Raw genomic sequence first — 15,319 nt, 5'->3', positions numbered from 1 at the left:
TAATTCTTTTAAGACATATTTTTGTATGTCTTGACTCTTAATTTATTTTATTTTGCTCATTTTTTCTATTTTGCTTAGCCAATAGTAACTTATTTATATTTATTAAATTGGTATTACTTCCCTACATTTTTTACAACTTGCAGACATATTGTTTTGTTTCTTAAAAAGAATATTCCTACTTTTAAAACTAAGCTGCATGCATATGCACAAATAACATTTGTATGTTAAGTTACATGTACATGTTATCTCTGGAATTTTATTCATCTTCTGGAAGAAATCATTAAGGGATAAAGTGGATTTTAAAATTAATTTTTTTTCAAATGTAGTTGCTATTATTGAATTAAATGAAAACGAAGAAAACCAGGTAACTCGAGATATTGTGGAAAACTGGTCAGTAGAAGAACAAGCAATGGAAATGGATTTGAGTATTCTTCAGCAGGTAGAAGATTTAGAAAGGAGAGTTGCATCAGCAAGTTTGCAAGTGAAGGTAAAATTGACTTGGAATAAAATCTGTCTTTAGGATAATTGAAGGTAACTAATATTTATTAAATGCCTGATAAGTGCCAGTTACTGTGCTAAGTGTTTTCACTTTATCTCATTTAATTCTCAAAACAATCTTGAATTAATTTTCCCCATCTTCCAGGTAAGGAACAAGGCTCAGAGTAAGTAACCTGCCAATGGTCTTGTAGTAAGTGGCTAAATGTGGACTCAAACTAAGTATGTCTGACTCCAAAGCCCATGTTCTTTTTACTAAGTCTTGCTGCCTCCTTGTGGTATTCAGAAATTTCATTTCCGGTATGCAATTCTTTACTACAAGCAGAATATCAGTTTTTCCCATGATAAACTTAATGTTTTATCAAACTCCTACTATAGTGTTTTATATAAGACTAGGAATCCCCTTGTATATAAGCCACGTTATATGTCACACTTTCACACTATGTAGTTTAAAATGGGAACATATAGATATATTCAAATGTATATTATATTATGATACACATACATACCCTACATATATGTGTAAAGTTTTAATTAATTAATTTATCTAATGAACATTACCAGGCCACAAAACAATGATCGAATGGCTTCCAATGGACAGGCAAAAGGCAACTTTGACTTTGTGAAAGAATTTTTAGTTTTGTAAAGAGAAGTGTAAAAGTCTTCTCAATGGATAATGTCTCTGAGAATAATGAATGCATGATGAATAAGGGTGTGACAGACTCCTAAAAAGGTTTAGAAAATGTAGTTACCATGTAATTTGATTTGATATATTTTCAAATAAATATATCAAATATTTGATATATTTGATATATTTATTCAGAATGAGAAACATATGTCATAATACTATTCTATCCTATGATTAAAATTTTGCTTCATAATTACTTTAATGCCGGTATTTGGAAACTTTTGCTCATCTCAAAAAAAAAGAAAAAGCAGTCATTTTCCAGAGCATTAAATACTCTTTTCTTGCCATAAACATAATTACTAACTTTGGGAAGCAAAAATCTATTGTTTGCTGAAACTGTTTCACTAGCAAACTATATGTATCCTCTTCCTGGTACTATAATACAATATAGAAATGCCTCATTTGTCTGGCATCTTCAACAAATGAACTCTTCCACACAAGTTAATTTTCTGGAGAAAGGAAAATAATTCAATTTAGTGCCATAATTTTTTAACATGTTTGCTGAATGTTAAAATGTTATGCATTACACTGCCTTCTTAAATTGAGAATAATGAGTTGGATTTAAATTATTGTGGTGATACAGGATTATTAGTATGAAGACCAATTAATAGAAAATGATTCCCTCAGGAAATGCAAAGAGGTTTTGTCCCTACATTAAATGCTTTTTAAACTACTTCATCTGCTTTCTATAGTCTGTCTCTGTCTTCTCTCGTGGTTAGTTGTTAATATGTGCTAGTTGAATTTTATTGGTTCTACCAAACCTATTTTGCTGCAACATGCCTCCATCCAATTTTCCAGTTCTAATCTGCTGTTGGTTGGGAAAGTATATCATCAAGCTTCTGGGGCATGAACCATTTTTCTGGAGACATGCTCAATTTTTGGTGCATTGACCTTATCAGATTACTGGGTGCTTAGATGTTTTGTATTCTCAGTAACTAAGATGAGTGGAATTTGTTTAAGTGCGGTGTGTTTAACATCCTGTTAATAAGGCATTGCTGAATTATTCTGTATTATTCTAAGAAATGAATTATATTAGTCTTGAAGAGTCTGAAAACACAAGTGATGAAAATAACCACAAAACATTATTTTAACACTTATAAAGATTTACTGAAGACCCTGTTTGGTTAGCTCAGTTGGTTAGAATGTCATCCCTATATGCCAAGGTTGTGGGTTAAATCCCTGGTTAGAGCACATACAATGAATGCATAAATAAGTAAAACAATAACTCTCTCTCTCTCTCTCTCTCTCTCTCTCTCTCTTGCTCTCTCTCTCTCTCGCTCTCTCTTTCTGTCTCCCCCTCAGCCTCTCCCTCCCTTCCTCCCTCCCTTTCCCCTTCCATCCCTCCCTGTCTTCCTCTCTCTCTCAAATCAATAAATTAAAAAAAAAAAAATTTAATGATATTTTCTTATCCATACCCACCAGTGTAAAAGAAGTGTAAGTTTTCCATTTTGCCTTTTATCCAATCCTAGAGATTTCCTCCCTGTGCTTTCTTCCACCCCTTAAACTACCACCAATGAACTTCCTGTAACTCTCCTTGCATTTCCTTCTCTGAATCTATTGTATAAAGTAAGCTACAAAACTGCCATTCTCTGGAGCATTTTCTCAATCCATTGAGATTTTGCTTCCCAGCATATATTGTCAGTTTTGCTCAAATAAACAAACTTATAAAAATTCTCTAAAAAAATAAATAAAGGAAAGAAAATAGTTATATGTTTAGCCTGGGGACTAGCCATTGTGAGGACACATTAAGCAGGTGGAACATTCATTTTTATTTTTAGTAAAAAAAAAAAAATAGAAATTATTTTGCTAATAATTTGGAATTTTTTTATATTGCAGGCAGATCTGCAAGTCTCTAGTCCTAGTTCTATTGCTGAAGAAAGCCCAATTAGTCTTCCAGGTCCTCAAAGGACAGACCCTGTGTCTCTTTTTAAGTTTTCTCTTTTATTGGCTAATTAATTCTTTAAACCATTAGTCCGGTGAAATGGTTTCCAGGTCCCTAATTCTCTTCTGAATGAACTTTAGTGTCAATACCTTTCTTAAAATGTTATAACCATAACATAGAAAAGTCTGAAGATATTCATGGGACTTTTACTTTCCTTAATTCAGCACTACATTTCTGTCAATGCTATTTGAATTTTCTACAATTTTAGCATCCACATCATACTATTGCTTCATGAGTTTGCACTTAGAAAAAAACCCATGGGCCTCTTTTAGAGTGCTTTTAAGTGAGTTCTGTCATGTGGTATTTCTCTGATTAGTTGCTGAAACTTCAAAGCTAAAATTTATATTTATAATTGTTCTATTTTTATTAATCTCATTTGGGTACCTTTTTCAGCACATAAAGCTATTTTAATCTTAGTCCCATTACAGAATATTAAACTTCCTTTCTAACTATAAGTCTTCTGCAGATTTAATAGCAATCAACCAAATTATTCATAAGTGTATTGACCAAATATAGGGCCATTGGATACTGTCATTGACCTTTTCTGAGGTACAAGCTTCATTAATCACCATTCTTCAAAAACAATTTTTAACCACCTAGACTTTTCTAACTGTAATCTAGTCTTCTTTTTTTTTTTTTTTTTTTTTTTTTTTTGTCTTATCAGTTGTCTTGTAGAAATCAAGATATACTGTGCTTTCAGGATTCCTCTACTTGATTTAGCTGTTTAGTATTTCTTTCAAAATATGGGAATGAGGTTCATTTGTCATGACATGTACCTAATATACTTATGTGTACTATTCATAATTCCATCCTTACTTTCTAAATGTTCTAATGAGTTAAAGAAGTGGAATTGATCCTATAAGGATAAAATAATTATCTCTTAAAATTTTTAATAAAAAGGATGATGTTTATTCTTATTTTCCTTAAATATGCATTTACCTATTTCACATCAGACAATGAAAAATTCAGAAAAATATTGTTTCTACCCTTAGAAAGCTAAAGAGATAAGACATGTATACATCTCTGTGGAGAAGTAGAATCATACCTGAATTTAGAATAAGAATACATCACTTCTGGTGGAAATATGAGAGAGATCAGGGAGCTTTCATGTGGAAGCCGAAATGAAACTTGAGAAGATGAATAAGATTTTGAAAGTTGGAGAACAGGGAATGCCATACTAGAGAGAGTGAACAGCATGTTCAGAGCACAAGGATCAGGAAGCTCAGGACATGAGACTTCTGGTCAAGATAGAGGTGCAGGTAAACACAGCTCACCTCCATGCACAACCACAGCAAAAATTATAACTAAACTACAAAATACTATCACCCAGAATCATCAGAATATTGAGCTGTATGGATGTCTGACAACTAAGGAATTAAAGAAGTCACATTCACCCAGATGGGTAGGAGGGGCAGAGACGCAGAACAGGCAGTCCCACAACCACGTGTGGTGGCTAAAAATCAGGAGGGGTACTTGAGGAGTGAGGGATCCCAGCCCCACACTAGACCACCCAACCCAGGGTTTCATTGACAGAAAGATAAGTCCCCATAACTGCAGGATTCTCAGGTACCTCCTCTTACAGTGCCCACAGCAGACTTAGGACTTACATAGACTCACTCCCTCTGGGCTTCAGCAGCAGGGCTGCAGCTGGACGGGTACCAGTGGCATACAGGGAGAAACTGAAGTACCTGGTGGCATCAGGACAAGAGCTGGGGGATATCTTCCTCCTAGACAAACCTCCAGAGACCAGGCAGCAGACATTGTCCCTCTAGAGGCCAGGCAGCGGCATGGTCCCTTTTCTGAGCCCTCCTCCACACAGATCCACAGAGTGGTGACACTGTATCTGAGACTCCATCAACCTGGTTCACACAGGTTATCCCTCCTGGCAATTCCTAAGGTTCCACCCCATCTAACTTATGGGTGTGCTTTTCTGCAATAGGCCACACTACTGAGATGGGGAGTCAAAGCAGCTCTGCCTAATACACAGAAACAATCACAGGGAGGCTGCCAAAATGAGGAGACAAAGAAATATGGCCCAAATGAAAAAACAGAATAAAACTCCAGAAAAAGAATCAAAATAGAAATAGGCGATGTATCAGATGCAGAGTTCAAAACACTGGTTATTAGGATGCTCAGGGAACTCATTGGGTACTTCAACAACATTAAAAAGATCCAGGCAGAACTGAAGATTACACTAAATGCAATAAACAAAAATTTACAAGGAACCAACAGGGGAGTGGATGAAGCCAACAATCAAATCAGTGATTTGGAAAATAAGGAAAAAAATGCTCAAAATCAAAAAACAGCAAGAAAAAAAATCCAAAAAAACAAGGATAGTCTAAGGAGCCTCTGGGACAATTTCAAACATACTAAAATCCGAATCATAGGAGTACCAGAAGGAGAAGAGAAAGAACAAGAAATTGAAAACTTATTTGAAAAAATTATGAAAGAAAACTTCCTTAATTTGGTGAAGAAAATAGACGTACAAGTCTAGGAAGCACAAAGTCCCAAACAAGATGGGCCCAAAGAAGACCACATCAAGACACATCATAATTAAAATGTTAAACAGTATAGAATCTTAAGGATTTTGAGCTAGAGGATCAATATAAGCAAGCTGAGTTATATAATAATATCATTTATTTATATATACATACACACAAAGGGGGCCCCCAAAATGGAATTTATTTATAAAAAATTGTGTATTTATTTTTACATGTTTAAACTTCAGTCAGCATCAAAGTACTCCCCGTTGGATGCACTAAACCTATTGAGATTTTTTTCACTGCTTGAAACAGTTTTTGAACCTGTCGATATTGATGCCTTTTAATTCTCCTGCTGTTTTTGTTTCACCTCTTCCACATCAGCAAAACATTTCCCTTTGAAGACTTTTTTTTTTTTTTTTAATCCAGGGACACCTAAAAATGTTGCTCAGGGAGAGATCAGGTGAATAGGGGGTTGGGGGTGGGTCATGTAATTTTTTTGGTCAAAAACTGCTGAACACTCAACGTGGTGTGGGCAAGAACGCTTGAAAATCACCCATCATGAAATAGGCAAAAATGTTGAGTCTTCAAAGAAAATTCACTGAAGCTGAACATAGCATCTCCCACAAAGCCAGTTGGTACACTGATAAAGGTGGGTTTCTAGAACACTCATCTAGTGAAAAAAGCCTGTACTACATTGGGCCCACCCTCCAGAAGATAATTCTGATTTTTTGGGGTTCCTCCCCCCATGTGTGTGTGTGTGTGTACTATTTGCCTTTGCTGAGTTGCAAATAAGTAAAAGCAGATATGGTCCCTGCTCTCATGGAATTTAGAGGTAGAAAGATGTTAAATAATCACAATAGTATAAAGTTGTGATTATCACAAGACTAGCGAGTATTATATGGTCCTATGAGAAGCCTGGATTGGGAGATACACCCCCTAACGGAGGTCAGGAGAAGATTCCTTGAGGATGTAAATATTAACATGAGAACTGCAGGATGAGTGAAGTTAACTACGTGAAGAGGAACAGGGAAAAGCTATACAGACAAACGTAACAGCTTATGCAAAGCTCCTGCAGCCGAAGGAAACATGGTGAGTACAAGGACCTGTGTGAAAGAGTGGTGGGAAAAAATAAACATGGAAAGGAAGAGCAAAGTTCAGAGACTACCGAGAGGTTTCCATTTACATGGTCCCATGAAATTAACAAGCATCTGCTGATTTTCATTAATCCTTTTATATGTCTAAAGTTTTTTTTTTCCTTACAACTGCTTATTTTAATTTTCTGTTCTTGTTTCTACCTACCCACCATTAGGAAACACAAGGTAAAACCTTTAGTAAAGATCCTTGAGATCTGCTGCTGTCTGCTGCTGTACTTTAATAAAGGTAATTCACCCACCAGGCACTTTGAGAGAAAACCATAATAACATTATTCTCTTGATATATAGGGTTGGATGTGTCCAGAGCCTGCATCAGAAAGGGAGGACTTGGTATATTTTGAACATAAGTCATTCTCTAAGTTGTGCAAGGAGCATGATGGAGAATTTACTGGCGAAGAAGAAAGCAGTGCACATGCACTGGAACGGAAGAGTGACAACCCCCTAGATATAGCTGTAACCAGGCTGGCTGATTTGGAGCGGAACATTGAAAGAAGGTATCTGAAGAGCCCCTTAAGTACCACCATTCAGATCAAAGTGGATAATGTGGGCACAGTTACTGTCCCTGCTCCTGCACCATCCATTAGTGGTGATGGTGACGGGTAGGTTATTGAGATTAACTTGAAAAATTATTGTGCTTCTTTGCTAATTGGAGCCTATTTTCTATTGCCTGTTATCTATGTATCTTCTTGTATGTCTGTGATCCATATGGATCATGTTATTTGATCCATATGGATCATTGCTATTTGCATGGTGCTTTGTAAAAACATTATTTTTGTTATGTGCGTTGATAATCCTGCAAAGTGATCTTACATTTACCTGGTTGTGACTAAGCTTTGAGGCACGTAGCCACAGTCTGTGCACTACATCAAATTTAGTTGCTTAAACCTTATACTTATTGGCTGTTCCATGTTTTGTCATTGCTTGGCTTTCAGTGTGATGATTGTTTCACATTCAGTGACCATAAATGTAGACATGACCTACTTAATTTTTCTATATTTCAATGCAGAATTGAAGAGGATATTGCTCCAGGGCTCAGGGTATGGAGAAGGGCATTGTCAGAAGCTCGCAGTGCTGCACAGGTAGCTCTGTGCATTCAGCAGTTACAGAAATCAATAGCATGGGAAAAATCAATTATGAAAGTTGTAAGTGTTTTCATTTAAGAAATACTATAACTAATTTACTTTGTCCTGTTTTTTCCAACCTTCAGATCTTTCTTAATTATACATTAGTTATTGTCAAAATAATGTATGCTGTACTTGAGAGTTTGCTTATTCATATACTGTATAGTTTGATATTTTTTTCCTTATTTTAAGCTTTCTGAAGGAACCTACCAAATGTGTTATCTTTTATCTATTTATTTTCATGTTGCTTCTCTCTTCATTGAATATTGTTTATAACTCTGGCTGAAATTGTCTTCTACATTCTGTCATCATAATAGTTGTTAATCTAAATATTTGAGGGCCCTTTCACTCTTGCAAGCATTCCAGTTGGTAATGTTACCAGCTATATATATTCTATATATTTCTAAAATATCTTTATATTTCTATCAATTTTCATCTTTTTTAATCCTAAGAAATAGTTAAATAAGTAAATACAAAATCAGCAGAGAGCTCTTCCTTCATACACTGATATAATGTAGTTGGCCTCTGATGTAGATGACATGAAGAACAAATCTTTTTTATTATTTACTCCAACTAAAACTGGTTTTTCATGGTATTTGTTCAAGCTCAATTAGTTATTATCATGTAGTGGCTTATACTTTGTACCAAACACCAAATGCTATGTGTTCAAAATAAAAGCTATATATCATATATTTTCCAGAGAAATATCTATTTTAAATCATGTACATGTCCCTCTTGCGTATTGTCATTTATCGAAATATCTATTATATGTAGACCTTTATTATTACTTTAACATTTGCTTTTGAATTACAGGTTTGCTTTAAAACCCAAATATATAAGATTTGTTTTCATGAAGAACTAAGGATTTACTTAAAATAATCATTCCTCAAAGAAAAAAAAATGATATTTAAATAATTTAGCTTTCTTTAGTTTTACTTCTATGCTTAGACTCCTCAAATATTCATTCTATACAAATACATTTGGTTTCTTCTGTGGTTTTCCACTTCTTCCTAAAATGTCCATGGAATGATGAATCTGCAGATTTCACAATATTCTCAAATTTAGGTGTTTCCAAACCCAGATTATAATTTACCATAAAATGGAAGGCATTGTTTATAGTTCATCTAGTAGGATTTTTACTATGTAAAAATTTTTCTTCTAAAAATTAGCATTAAAACGAGTTTTCAAGTCTCTTGCTCAAGTATATTTGGTGAAATCTAGGCTATGATGAATCAAAAGTGTTGAATCCCTACATTAAAATGAAATTCAGTTTTTTTTCTAACCTATACAAAAACAGTCATCGTGATGTGGTTAGTTTTGTTATAACCTACACAGAGAAACTCAAAACTTGCACCAAAATCTGCCTTTATATTGGTATACTTACTATCTGCTATCTAAAACTTTATTTTGTTTTTTGCAAATTCATAAACCTTTACCATGTTATTAAATACATTTATCATTATATAACTCCATCTCTAATAATCTTTATTTCATTTTTTTAATGCTTAACAATACATTATTTGCTATGAAACTACCTTAAAATGAAGGCAGAGTCTCATTCAAAGATTAATGAGCACTTTGTAGCCTTTAATTAGAAATGTAACAGTACCTATAATAATCCTTATAATAAGTCATAACAAAATGTTAAAGTATTCAGTATCTTTAGAAATACCTTCTTTGCCAGAGACAAAGCTTACCAGGACAGAAGAAGCTGTTACAATTTGTCTCCAAATAATTCTGCCCACACTATGCTCTATATTTATTAATGCTAAACAATAGATAACATTTACTATCTTTTGTACAAGAGTTAATAGAAAATATTAATAAACTTTTTCTAATATATTGTGAGCTATTACTGTGATTTTTTCAAAAGTGTTAGGAGCTCGATATCTATCACCCTTTCTTAATGAGTGTCAGAAAAAAACTTTTCAAATCAAAAATGTGAGATGTAAGGTAGACTTTATAGTATTTTTAGTTATCTATTATAGAAAATAGACTTTACTTAATGTTCATTACTCTGATTTTTAAATTTTATTGTTACAGGGATTTAAATATAAACTTCCAAATGTTATTCCTCAGTGAATTTTTTACAGAAAAGTTTTAAAACTATAGCTCAAATTTGGAAAAAGAACACCCTCTTTAGGTATTTAACGATGTGGTTTTGATAAGCTCATAAAATAAATACTATTGGAACATTAAACTCTGCTGCTGTTGCTCTTACTACACATATCAATTTTAGTATTATACTTGATCTTAGCCAAAAGGCTCAGAAGTGATCAATTTTAGTAATATATTTATTACTTATACTTGATAGAAATTTGTTATTATTGAATAGTGTATGTCTGCCATCTTGATAAGATTCTTAAGCTATCATTGGTGTATATATTGACTTATATTGTATAACACCATTTTAGTCTTTCCCAAATTGATTAATCATATTGAGAATAAAAAATGAAATTAGAACAGTTAAGCTATTTTGTTTTTAAGAGTATATAAATACATAACTATTAATTAGTGTACGTGATTTACAGTTTAAATATTTTCATTTTAAATATGTTGATTGTAGAACATTTTCTACCATGACTGGGACTATGAACTAAATGTCAAAATATAATGTTAGTACATACCATATTTTAAACCCACTTGAAAGTTTTTACTTGTCTAACTTTTCTTCTTTTCCTTTGTGAAACTTGTTTTACAGAATATGTATGTGTGAGGAAAATCTTCTTTTTATAGATTTTGAAGTTCTTAATGGTATTAGAAACATTTTAGCAGAGAAGAAGCAATTTTATTTTTAATTCTAGAAAATAAATCATGACCTATTAAATTCTTTAATTTAATTATTGTATCAATTTTTACCTTAGATTCCACTTTGTAGGATCCATTTTCTACACTTATGATACATGTTTGATTTGGGTTGATTTCCAAAGTGTCCTAGTTTGAACACATTTTTTTAAATCAACTTCAAAAAACAGATGGATAATTTGGTCAAAATATGGGAGCATATTTTTATTATTAAATGTTATATATAATTCTGATACTAATGCTAATCCTAATTTTAATCGTAAAAATTAACTCTTACTCATTTCTTTCTCAGGATGTCATGAGGATACTAAGATAAGCAAAAGATGAAATATTATTAAAAAATTAAAACACCATGTATTAAAGCTATTCATTGCTTTATGTGCTCTAATGTCATGTTAATTATTTCATATGTTAACGTGTACATGCTTCTGAAGTGTGTGCAGGCACTTGACCTCTAGCTTTGTTCTTTGCAGTGTAACTGAAATGTGCATTTACCCCAGTTGAACTGCTCACCCCGTCATGTGGTCCATATCTGTGTAACGAGAGATACATAGATGTGTATGGCTACTGTATATTTGTTAGCAAGCGGAATGTTCATTACTAATATAAACTAGGAATTATGGCTTGTCCAATATCCTGATAAGTATTATTCATTGCAGAATATTAACTTTAAGTGACTTTTCATGTATTATAGTACTGCCAAATCTGTCGAAAGGGTGATAATGAAGAACTGCTTCTCCTTTGTGATGGCTGTGACAAAGGCTGTCATACCTACTGCCATAGACCCAAGATTACAACTATACCAGATGGGGACTGGTTTTGTCCAGCTTGCATTGCTAAGGTAAGACTATTCTAAAACTAAACTTCTAAAATTGAGTTAACATGGGTTATTAACATTTTGTAAGTTTCAGGTATACAACATTATAATTCGATATTTGTATGCACTATAGCATGTTCACTGCCAAAAGTCTAGTTTTCATCTGTCACCATATATTAGACTCCTTTGACCCATTTCTCCCTCCCTCCATTCCCCTTCCTCTCTGGTAACCACCGCTTTGTTGTCTGTATCTATGAGTTTATTTATGTTAATTGAAGAGTTTAATGAGAATATTTTAAGATATAATTCATATACCATAAAATTCATCTTTCTAAAGTGTACAATTCAGTGTTTTTTAACTATATTCACAAAGTTGTATGACCATCACCTCTGTTTAATTCCAGGACATTTTTAAGACACCCCCACACCCCCACCCAACCATCCTTGTACCCATTAGCAATCACTCCCCATTTCCCTCCTCCCATCAGCTTTTGGCAACCACTTATCTATTATCTATCTTTATGGATTTGCCTGTTCCTGTTATTACATTATAAATTGAATCAAATAATATGTGCCTTTGTGTCTGACATCTTTCAGTTAGCGCAGTATTTTCAAGGTTCGTCCATGTTCTACTATGTATCTGTGTTTCCTTTCTAAATAGTCAAATGATATTTTATTGTATGGATATACAACATTTTGTTTATCCATTCATCAGTTGATAGACATTTGGGTTGTTCCCATATTTTGGCTGACATGAATAAAGCTGTTATGAACATTCATACACAAGTTTTTGTTATGAATATGTTTTAACGTCTCTTGGGTGTATGCCTAGGAGTAGAATTGCTAGGTCATATGCATTTTAAGTCACTCCAGTTTTTGAACTCTCATACCAATTGATTAAAGAGAAGCAATATGACAAAATAGGGGGGAAAATGGGTTTTAGAGTTATAAAGAGTAACAAATATGAAAGGGTCAGCATGTATGGAGGGCCAGACTCTGCTAGGTGCTCCCTACCTCGGTCACTCTCTTGTTTAATCTCTTGACCTAATCATTACCAGTAATTACTGCCTTCATAAACTCAGTTTCAAATATCCATCTGTCCACTGTTTTCTTTCCTGTCTGCTCTAACACTCCAACAATTCTTTGATTTCATCAGAACCTTCACTTCATTTATCTTAAGACCTTTTCACTATTTCTTTCACTTCATGTCCTGTGTCCTCCTACTCTAGCTTATGTGTCAGTATCCCAATCATTGCAACCATCCGTGGCTCCTCTGTCTCTCTCTCACTTAGTAAAAGCAGCATTCTGACTAATCCAACACTCTGACTTCTCTAGCACCCGTATCTTTAAATGTGAATGTGGCTGGAAACAAAAAAACCCAGCCCTTTAAACTGAAGGCATTAAGAGGGCTTTAAATGGTGCGTGATGATTTACCTTTAATTCTGTCTCCATTCTTATTCTGGTTTGATGACCTTACTCCAATTTCACTTAAAAACAAGCCATTAGAAAAAAATACCACAAGGACCCAACACCACACCTGTGGCCCTTCCTGTATCTGGGCTTCTCTGATGTTGCCATGAGCTGCTAGTGCCCTAAATAAACCAATTCCCCAATGTGTGCCTCAGATCCCGGCCCCTCTCACTTCCTTAGGAGTACGGCTCCAGCAGTTCTCTCTTCTCCTGCATCAATTTCTCTTTCTCCTCTGGGTTCTTGTCAACAGCTTACTAACATGCTGCTACTTCTCCTACCTTAAGAAAACTAAACACTACTTCCTAGCTCCACTTCCCCCATTTCTCTATTCTTCCCTTTACAGTAAAACTCCTAAAAAGTTTTCTGTCCTGGTTCTCTTCAGTTTCTCTCTTTCAATTCAATCTTGAACTTCAGTTCGATTTTCACCACCACAGCTTCTCCAGAATTATTCTTACCGTGGCCACAAATGATATCCGCATTGCTCAATCCAGGGATCAGTGCTTAGGCCTCATCAAAGCTATCAGTTACAGTTGATAGAGGGGAGCACTCCTTCCTTCTTGAATCTCTTTTCCCTTGGCTTCCGGAGAAACCATACTCATTTTTCCTTTGCTCCTTTTCAGTCTCTTTTGCTGACTTTCTCACCTCCCTGATCTGTCAACATTAGAGCGCTTTCTTAGCTTCAGGGTTATCATCTATAAAATGGGACAGTATCTGCTTTACAGGAATTTGTGAGGATCAGATATGGCCATGGGTGTGAAATGTTTAAAACTGTGACATGTTTATATAAACTATATTTTACAAAACAGCAGAAGGTCCCATATGGCATTTTTTTCACTAATAATGGCTTCTTTATTTTTTGTTACTTGATCATTTTTGTTATATGTAGATGAATTCAATTCAATAATTATCTACACTGGTTATACATAAACTATCTTTTAGTTTCATAACTGTTAAGTTATAGTTTCTCTAATACTTTATGAATTATTAGCCAGTCAGTGTATTAAGTACTGGAGATATCATCTAAATAGGCATTTTTAAGTGTTGAAGATACCTGATAGGCTATAGGAGGTTTTGTTTTCAATAAATGTGCTTAAATTTGAATTTGGGCTATCATTGAAGGAGTAGACTAGGAGACATCAGTTCTATGTTCTCATCCAAACCCTTCTATGTAAATGCAGCTCTCTAAGCCGCTGCTTTTTTGTTTATTAAATGTAGTGAATTAGATGTTATGTTTTTTACAGCAGTATAACAATATTATAAACATTTGATTTTGATACAAGGATTTTTTTAATTAAGGTTTTAAAGTCTTTCCAGTAATGTATTGTTATCTACAGATATTTATACTATACTCTCAAGTGGCTATTTCTGCATAGATCACTGTGATTATATTTACTCCATGTGTATGTGTGTGTGCATGCCAACATATATGCAGACACTTTATTGTACTTATATGTAATCACAGAAACACAGAATCAGATAGATGTGCTTGTACATATACATATTTATATACACTCATAGACACACCATACATGTCTCAAACTGCATTGAAGCCAGGCAAATAACACAAAAGAGTTGGGACTGACAAACAGGAAAGTCATGCCCCCATTAAATGGCAGTCATCACTCAACTCTAGCCAACTGTTGTCATAGAGACATGTGGGCCAGTGTTCCAGGACCTACCAGTACTTCAGGATTAGGGACCTTTATGCGTGTCCTCTCAATGTTAAATGTTGGCAACAAATTCAGAATTTCTACAGCATTATATGAACCAAGCAACAACACATGGGCTGTGGGCTGCTTACAGCCTGTCAGCCACCACTTCATGTCTGATATATAAATATACAAACATAATAGAAATGTGCTTTTGTATGTGTAATTTGATAGATTCTGTTTAAGGCATACTGAAGTTCCTTTTTGAATTTGGGCTCTTAACAAGATAGAAAAGATGGCAAGGGGGCAGCTCTGTCCAGAACAAAGTAATCAGGTAATAGAGTAATAATATAAAAACGTACTTTTAAAAGTATGTGTACGTGCAAGGCTCTGTTGCGATAAGGTGATAAACATCATTTATTAAAGAAATACAAGTTTTTTGATTCTTTGGTTTAAATGTCATGTTTTCTTACTGTATTAATTGTTAGAAAATGACCCCAAGTAATATTTTAGTTCAAATAGGAACTAGAAGTGTTGGCCTATAATTCATGAAATTTTGTTGTTTTTAAGCAACACAATTACTAATCAATCTAGCTTAATTTAATCTTCATTAAATGTACTTTTCTTATATTAAGCATTCTCTTTTTTATAATTTCAGAGTGCTAAAAGCTCAGTGTTGTACGAAAACTCAAAAT

The 15,319-nt window shown here is 34.0% G+C and overlaps 1 protein-coding gene and 1 long non-coding RNA gene across 3 annotated transcripts in view; one reads left to right on the top strand and one right to left on the bottom strand.

The window, feature by feature from the left end:
* Nucleotides 1-15,319, top strand: part of LOC150022090 (WD repeat, SAM and U-box domain-containing protein 1) — a 429,825-nt gene that overhangs the window by 329,376 nt on the left and 85,130 nt on the right. Inside the window, exons 34-37 of the mRNA XM_090280155.1 lie at nucleotides 327-487; nucleotides 7,051-7,361; nucleotides 7,769-7,904; nucleotides 11,383-11,529. Coding sequence (XP_090136281.1) covers nucleotides 327-487; nucleotides 7,051-7,361; nucleotides 7,769-7,904; nucleotides 11,383-11,529 — 755 coding nt within the window. The remainder of the gene's footprint in view (nucleotides 1-326; nucleotides 488-7,050; nucleotides 7,362-7,768; nucleotides 7,905-11,382; nucleotides 11,530-15,319) is intronic.
* LOC150022091 (uncharacterized) overlaps nucleotides 1-15,319 on the bottom strand; it is a 60,450-nt gene that overhangs the window by 26,683 nt on the left and 18,448 nt on the right. The gene's annotated exons all lie outside the window — the stretch shown is intronic.

This window comes from Furipterus horrens, unplaced genomic scaffold (assembly GCF_987537825.1).
Source record: "Furipterus horrens unplaced genomic scaffold, mFurHor1.1.pri manual_scaffold_1, whole genome shotgun sequence".
Taxonomy (NCBI): domain Eukaryota; kingdom Metazoa; phylum Chordata; class Mammalia; order Chiroptera; family Furipteridae; genus Furipterus; species Furipterus horrens.
This window is presented reverse-complemented; position numbering and strand designations above follow the sequence as displayed.